Source organism: Andrographis paniculata, unplaced genomic scaffold, assembly GCF_009805555.1.
Source record: "Andrographis paniculata isolate CXL003 unplaced genomic scaffold, ASM980555v1 Contig66END, whole genome shotgun sequence".
NCBI lineage: Eukaryota > Viridiplantae > Streptophyta > Magnoliopsida > Lamiales > Acanthaceae > Andrographis > Andrographis paniculata.
Genome location: NW_026137602.1, coordinates 2,475,619 through 2,484,408, shown reverse-complemented (window position 1 = coordinate 2,484,408; position 8,790 = coordinate 2,475,619). Strand labels below are relative to the sequence as shown.

At 27.2% G+C, this 8,790-nt stretch overlaps 1 protein-coding gene across 1 annotated transcript; it reads left to right on the top strand.

Moving 5' to 3' along the window:
* The first annotated feature begins 5,901 nt into the window (after window positions 1-5,901).
* LOC127263088 (protein indeterminate-domain 16-like) lies at window positions 5,902-6,620 on the top strand. Its single transcript, XM_051292030.1, has one exon. The coding sequence runs from the start codon at window positions 5,971-5,973 to the stop codon at window positions 6,499-6,501; it is 531 nt and encodes a 176-aa protein (XP_051147987.1). The 5' UTR covers window positions 5,902-5,970; the 3' UTR covers window positions 6,502-6,620.
* The last annotated feature ends 2,170 nt before the right edge of the window (window positions 6,621-8,790 follow it).

Sequence of the window (8,790 nt, the reverse complement as noted above, 5' to 3'; positions counted from 1 at the left end):
TTAACATTAAACTATTACTCCCTCCGTCCCAGATAATTTGTCATCTTTAGTTTAGACACAGAATTTTCGGTATTGTGTAATTAATAAATAATAAAGAAGTGTATTAGTGAAAATAATTATAGATTAAGATGATTAAATAGTTTAATTAAAATAAAAAATATTATAAATTATGAATTTAAAAATATGATTAAAGTGTATAATTATATTTCCAAAAAATGAAATGACAAATTATATAAGACGTACCGAAATAAAAATAATGGACAAATTAAATGGAATGGAAGAAGTATTACTTTTTAATCTCCTTATCCAATTAAATCTAGAAGTATATATTTTTCCATTCACTATATTATATAAGATATGTGTTAATTTAAATACTCCATTCGGCCACTAATAAATTTCTCATTTGTCATTTCAATCTGTTCAAATTAAAAAATTTCATTTTATTTTTTTAAGAAGTAACTCTTAACTAAATATTAAAATACTCATATTTTTTATTTTTCGAATAACTTTTCAAATGTAAAAGGAACATTATATTACTTTATTACACTAAATATTTATAAAATATTAATTTACCTTAATTCATGTACAAAAGTAAAATGAAAATTTTTCTAATGGTCCAAAGGAGTAGCATTTACTATGCACAACCCTTAAATCCAACAATATATTTTGCTTGGACATAAGGACTAAAAAATAATATTATTTTCGTCTTGTTTATTGATATTTTAATATTAATTATTATATAAAAATATAGTACAAATCAAGAGAATATGACAAAAAAAATGAAAAAAATATTTCTATTAGTGTCTAGTAAAACTAATATAATGATATTTGTACAAAAAATTATACAAATATAAACATATTTTCAATGTTAAGTATAATGACACACAACGTAAATCTAACTCTTGGAGGTGGACGGATAAAGTAATATTTTAATATTCTCTCCGTCTCATAACAAAGTATCAATTTTTCCATTTTAATCTGTGCCATAACAAAGTATCCATTTCATTTTTTTTAGTAACTGTACTATCTACCTAACATTACAAATACCCTTACAACTTACAATATATTACACAAATGTCATTAACTTTATATCACACATACTAATAAGGTTATTTTAGTTATTTCTACTTTATTCTTAGTACATCTCAATATAATACTAATATTTCTAAAACTACGTGTAAAAAGCAAATGAATATCTAGTTATGAAACGAAAAGAGTATAAAAGTGGAATATGTATAAAATAAGTATAAATATTATACTCCATCCGTCTCATAAGAAGGATATTATTTTCTATTTTTGTCCGTCCCAAAACAAGGGTACCATTTTCTAATTTAGTAACTGTACTAATATCCTTACAACTTACAATATATTACACAAATATCATTATTTTTATAACACACCATAGTAATAGGGACTTTTTTTATCTTTTTTTATTATAAACTAATATGATACTAATGTTCAAAAATTTACGTGCAAAATACAAACGATGCTCTTGCAGGACAGAGGGAGCATAAGATTTATTAAGATCAATAAAAAAATGTGATGTGACGAATAAAAGATAGGGAGACTTGGTCTGCACTCCCTGTCAGGAATATAAAATTTACATTCAGTCCCTATTATTAAAAAATTGATCTGCACTCCCTCCTTTTCAGTATTGATTTAGATTTAATCCCTATTTTTTTTTATTTTTTCATTAAATAATATAATATAAATACGATGTACTTTTAAAATATATTTAAATACTTTTAACATTTTTTTATATACTTATAGCACATTCCGATCTACCTATACTACGTCTCGCTGTACCTAAATTGTTCTACTATATACCTTTATTTACGTTTTGTGTACTTTTATATGTGTATTTAAAATAATAATAATAAATAATTATAATTATGTTTTATTATGGGATGAAACAAAAAAAACAACTACATACTTCTCATATCCCAAAGAAAATCTTATACCCGTCATTCTGGTTCATGTACCACAATATATTGAAATTTTTCCTCCTTCATGCAATCGATCGCTCTTATTTCCCCTCAAATTTATTCATATTCATTGAGATTTCTAAATTTGCACTAAAATTGTTGTATTATCGGAATCTAATTGTAAAATAAAATGTACGTAATATAAAAATTACAATATGACTAATTTATTGAAATACAATCCAAAATTGATACGTAGAATTTAAATAAAATCATGATATGTGTATATATATATATGTGTGTATGTATATATTCATTCAATCAATAGAATTACAAATTTATATTAAAAAAAATTGCAATAGAAAATTAAATATATAGATTTTAAATACAACAATGATTATATATATCATTTTATCAATATTAGTTTACTTACTCTTTTAATTCTACCTATAAAATGAAAAAATTTGATGTTAATAATTTATATTATTTTTGTACAAAATTCATAATTATATTTAATATAATATTCCCTCTGTCCCAAAAGAGATGTCTTATTGGGTGTTGACACGGGAATTAAGAAATAATAGTATTTAATTAAAAGTAGAGTATAAAATAGAATATAAAAGACTAAAAATTCCTTACTTTTTGAACGATTTTAAAAGTATGGTAGAGTAATAACTATGGGTAGTTTGGAAAAGTAGAAATAATTTTGTTATAAAATGGGGACCACGGTTACTAAATAAAAGAAATAAGACAATTGTTTTGAGATGGACGAAAATAAAAAAACAAGACAACTCTTTTGGAACGGAGGAAGTATAAAATATTACGTAAATATTATAAAAATATTATATATAATATAAACTTTATCATATGATTCAATATAATATTAGCACAATAAATATCTATCTATCTATATATATATAATTATTCTATCAAATATTTAAAATCCTATATATAAGATACAATTTTTTTTTTTAAAATATTAATACTAGTAATAAAATTTATTTATAGTATTTTATATATTTTAAATACTTACTATGTATAAATATTAGGGTTCGTTTGTTTTGTGTTTTGATTTGAAAGATTTTTTTTTTTATGTGAAATATAAAAAAAATATAGATAATATAAATATCATGAGTGTGCGTAAATATATTAATTTTTGTAGAAAAATATGTTGAAATTTTTTCAAAAAACAAACAAATCCTTATTCTATAGAAAATATATATATATTTTTTAATCTTTACTAATATTTTTATTTTTTTATTCTAAAACGTGAAAATAAAATAAATATAAATATAATTTTATTAAAAAAAAGTAAATTAATTTTTTAAAAGAATTAATAAAAACAGATATAGTCATTTTTTTTTTCTTATTCAACAATTCTAATTATAATAATACACCTAAAAAGTAAATATATAAAAAATAAATTATTTAAATACACATTCTAAATATTCATGCATATACCATTTTAACATTTATGCATATACCAGTTTAACATTCATGCATATACCCCACTGATAGAGGTAATGATATCACAGAGTGCTTTAATTGTCTTCTTCGTTGGGAAATTGATTGATATCAACTACATTTTAAAATACCTACAGCTATATATATAATATTTAATTAACCACCAATTATACATTGACTACCGGTGTTTGTACCTCGAGGATATTGTTGCATATGTGCACTAAAGATATACCCTAGTGTAAGTGTTATGTACTTGCAATATAAAGTCATATGCTCCGCTAACGCGTATATATGCTTTGGTTATATATGGTAGGAAAAATGGATCGTGTTCGGTTCAACATATTCAATTGCTCTTAGTAACCAGAGATAAATTCATCATTATTGTGTTATCACGATTCCCTGACATGTAAGTAAAGAAAAGAACACATGTTTACTATAGATGGCCAAACAAGTAAGAAATGACGTTGTTAAGTTTGTTGGTTGTTACTCATGCATCACTACTCTCACAAATTGGTTATTTTTTAGACATATTGCGTAGTAATCCACACCGTAACACACACAACAACATTTAGTTCACCAAGGCTGAGAGAGGAAGTGTTCTCACCAAGTATGCGAATTGGCCCTCTCCATAAAAATAAATGAAATTAACTACACTTGAAGATACCTGATAATACACAAAAAATACCTAAGAAACCATTATCTATACTTCGCATGTAGGTGTTTGTACCCAGATCACATTCTTATGTACCTACATAAAATATCGACATACCCTAGCGCGGATCTTAACTACTTATAATAATAGTTTCATATGCTTCAGTAAAGAGTATATATGCTCCAATAACATGTGGTTGGAGAACAATAATTTTTTGTTCAAAATATTCATTTGTTGACGGTAACTAAGGATGCGATCATTATCATAATCTTCCTGTGACACCTCAAATTGTCAGAAAAGGTAAACAACACATATTTATTATGAATGGTTAACCAAGTAAAAAATGACTTGGATAGGTTGTATGATATATGTACTATTATAGTCCAACCTCAACTAGTAGATGTCTAATAAAGTCATAAGTGACTAAATTGAATTATATTGGTCGTTAGAGTACATGATTCCTATCACAAATTGAAAATATTTAGATCTATTACATATTAATTCACACCGTAGCGCACACAACAATTTTTGGTCAATGGCATCTAAGCATAGGGTATGACTCGGCTAAGCAGGTGAGTATTCTAGAGCAGCTATGTTGTACCTCCAACCTGGTTATATCAGGTACACCAAAACAGTTCAAACCGTCGGTTACGATTTATCAAAATGTCAAACCGAAACCGAACCTTCTGAATAACGGTTTCGATTGCGGTTTAAAAAACTGACGGTTACGGTTTGAACCGCCGATTTATGTACATTCATTTTTAATATTTTTTTTCCTTTTTAAGTTTTTCTAAATTTAAAAATTTATTCAAAAATATTATTTTCGATTTTAATTTCATTCAGATATATTTATTATTTATTTATTATGTAAAATCATATAAATAATAATTGCTAAGATTGTTACAATATAAAAGTAATTAAAATAATAAATTTACTAAGTAATTAAATCAAATTAAATTTTAAATTAAAATAAACAAAATTAAATTTTAAGAAATTGAGGTGTATTAGATAATAAGATAGTTTCAATTAAATATCAAATACAAAATCTAAAATATAAATAACCAAAATAATGTATATTATTATTATATAATTAATAATTATTTATTTTTATTAATATTAATATTATTTTTATTTTTATAACAATTTAATGATATATAGTAATTTCAATTACAAGTATATAATATACAATTTTAGCTTAGAACATCCACTCTCCATATTCCACCGCAGCTACAGTTGCAAAGGTTTGTTTTTCGTTTTTTTTTTTTGTATTTTCTTCTTTTTCATTTTTTTTTTTCTTCTTTCCTCCTGCTTCTTCTTCACTGTCGCTGCCCGCCCATAACATTCTATAATCCACAATCGCAGCCGGCGTACAGGTTTAAAATTAAAAAAAAAAAAATTAATGGCCGAACCGTCGGTTGAAACCGTAAACCGGCGGTTTGAACCAGCAGTTTGCACTTTGACAAATATATAAACCGTAACAAGAGGTTCGAAAACTGGTAAACCGAAGATTCGGAGCTACGTGGACAAATTTAAACAGAATGTGTTGTAAGTATATAAAATAAATTTGGAAGCATTTAAAGATATTCTAGAGGTACATTCAATTTTTATTTGAGAAAATCTAAAACAGGGACTAATATTAAACTAAATATGTAAAGGAGGGAGTGCAGACCAATTGTTTTAAAATAGAGACTGAATTATAAATGAACATTACCTGTAGGGAGGGCAGACCAATTGTCCGTAAAAGATACAGTCAAAGTAAATATTATTTATTAAAACAGAGATAATAAAATTATTATATTATAAACGAATTGTTTATAAATTTAAAGATATATCACATAATTGCAGCATATGAAGACACCACAGTAAACCACATTATTATTATTATTATTATTATATATTCCCCCACATCTTAGCTTTTTTATTTTTCCATCAATGGACGATCGTCAAGACCTAAAAGAAATGCAGCTTTTTTCCGGCACCGCTCCTCCGTCGCTGCCATGGCGGCCGGAATCTCCTACGCCGCCAAAATTCTGGCCGGCGGATCCCTTCGACGGCGGCGGCCGCCCATCCTTGGACCTGGACCTGCAGGACCTGGACCTGGAGCTCTCCATAAGCGTCAAGCCGGCTTCCGACCGGCTTCTGATACGCCGATCACTCCGCAAATTCGGCGGCGGCGGCGGCGGCGACGCCAAGATGGAGGCGCCGTCGGCGGCGTGCGTGGAGGCGCTGAAGTGGCAGGCGGCGGAGCAGATTCGGCTGGCGGCGATCGAGAAGGCGTACGCCGAGCGCGTGCGGGAGCTGACGCGGCGCGAGATGGGGCTGGCTCAGTCGGAGTTCGCGCGGGCGCGCCACATGTGGGAGCGGGCGCGGGAGGAAGCCGACCGAGCCGAGCGGATGAAGGAGCGAGCCGCCGCCTGCATGGAGATCACGTGCCAGTCTTGCAGGCAGAAGTTCAGACCGTAACTAGAATTATTACCTTGATTGAATGTCGATTATTATATATTGAAATACTTCCCTTAACCATCTATCCATTTTTCTTTTAATTATTCCCATAATAAAGTATTTATTTTTTTTTTAATAATTGTACTATCTACCTAACATTATAAATACGCTTTCAATTTACAATATATTACACAAATATCATTACTTTTATATCATACAATACTAATAGGGTTAATTTAGTCTTTTTACCTTTATTTATACTTTATTCCAATATAATACTAATACTTCTAAAATTCTTTGCAAAAAGCAAATAAATATATAGATATGAGACGGAGGGAGGTAACGGGGGTTACCGTAGTAAAGTAAAGTTTACTGGATCATATTTTTTTAATTATATGATCATTATTTTGCTAGGATTTAAAACAGAAACTTATGTTCGATTTTAATAACATGTGGTATTATTATTATTATTTTTAATTTGAAAATTATACTCCCTCCGTCCCAAACACCGTGTGCAATATTTGTGTTTAGTACGATAATTTAGGTGGAGAGTATTAAATATGTTAATTTGAGATAATTTGGATATTTAGTGATGTGATTGGAGAAAAAAATAATTTTTTTTTTATTTGAGTGATGCGATGGGATAAAGTGAAGTGTATATTAATATATATATATATATAAATATTATTAATTATTTCTAAATTTAAAAATATTGCAGTAAATTTAGAACAAACAAATAAGGAAATGTTGGAAAGTGTTTGGGACAGAGAGAATATTTCTTTTGTCTAGCATTTTATGTTTATATTTTGATTTTAGTCCGTCTAACTATTTTAATTATATTTTAAATTTTTCAATTTACAATCTTTAAATTTTAATGAGACTAATTAATTATTTTAATTTTAATTTTAATTTATAATTATTTAATGATACTATAGTTAATATTTATTTATATATTTTTTAATTATTTATTAATCACAAGGAAAACATATTATTTTCGTCTATTTTATATGTTGTTTGTTTATCTTAAGTAAATTTAAAGATATTAATATTTTGCTTATTATAGATCAAATATATTGATAAAAATGCTCTTGAAAATAATGAAATTAAAATAAGATGCCAAGTTGTTAGCATAGAATAATAATAAAGCATGCTGCAACTTAGAAGGAATTCGATTAACTTTAGATATAAAACTACATATTTTTTGGGCAAAATGTCGTCGAAATGATGTTACAAGGAGCATTTTTATCACTTGTGGTTTGTCGTAAATTCGATTTGTTTATCAAAATCACATATATGTTGAAAGGACAAACTTGCCAAATTAAGACCATCGAAAAACAAGTAGATCCAGTAAAAAAAAATGAATTACGAATTAATGTATGGTCAACCGAGATAATATTATCGGTGAATTCGTTTTTATAAATAATGTGTTTATATTCAATTATCAAACTTATTCTATCATTTTCATATTTTGATACTAAAAGCAATTTGAATTCACAATTTCGATCTCGAAATGAAGCGTAAGTAAATTTACTGAATCAAATCGCTACTGGATTTTGAGTTGAGATTTGAATAGTAAAAATTTTGAATTTGAATAGTTGTATGATGTGATATAAATAAGTGTTGATGTGATGTTTTGAATGTAAAATTGATTTTTAGTATAATATAAAAAATGAAAAATAGGTGTTTGATTTGATGTTTTTGGGGAGAAAAAATAGGGTGAATAGTGTATTTAATATCCAATCCCTCAAACAAACACACCCTTAATAGAACAAAAAGGTGAGATAATAATAATAAGTAGAAATCTAAAAAATTTATTATCTTTATGATACTAAGATAATACTATTCAACTATCTTTTATTCGTCATTATCTTTTCAATTGTTTTTTATCACTCTTATACGGATGAACTTACATATTATCTTGTATTACTAGCACAATTTATAGGTTATTATGCTCGGCCGGAGGTTTACTCAGTATAAATCGAAAGTAGTCTTTTATTGTTGGACTGACATAGTATATCTTATTGTTGATGTAATTTTTCAACAAAAATAAAGTAAAATTCAAAGATATAGAAAATATCCTTAAACTTGATTAATTAGTGCATGAGATTAGGAATCTCTAAACACTGTATGGTACAGAAAATAAACTGGAAAATAAAAGACTGAAATTTAAAGTGGTGATCCCCAAATCTGACTTTGCTTTGTTGAAGTTGATTGAAGATGCCTTGCCAAATGATGATCCAAATCCTTAAATATTCTTTGAAGAAAACGTTCAGAACCGTCGCACTGTTTCACCAACCGTTCCCACCAGTT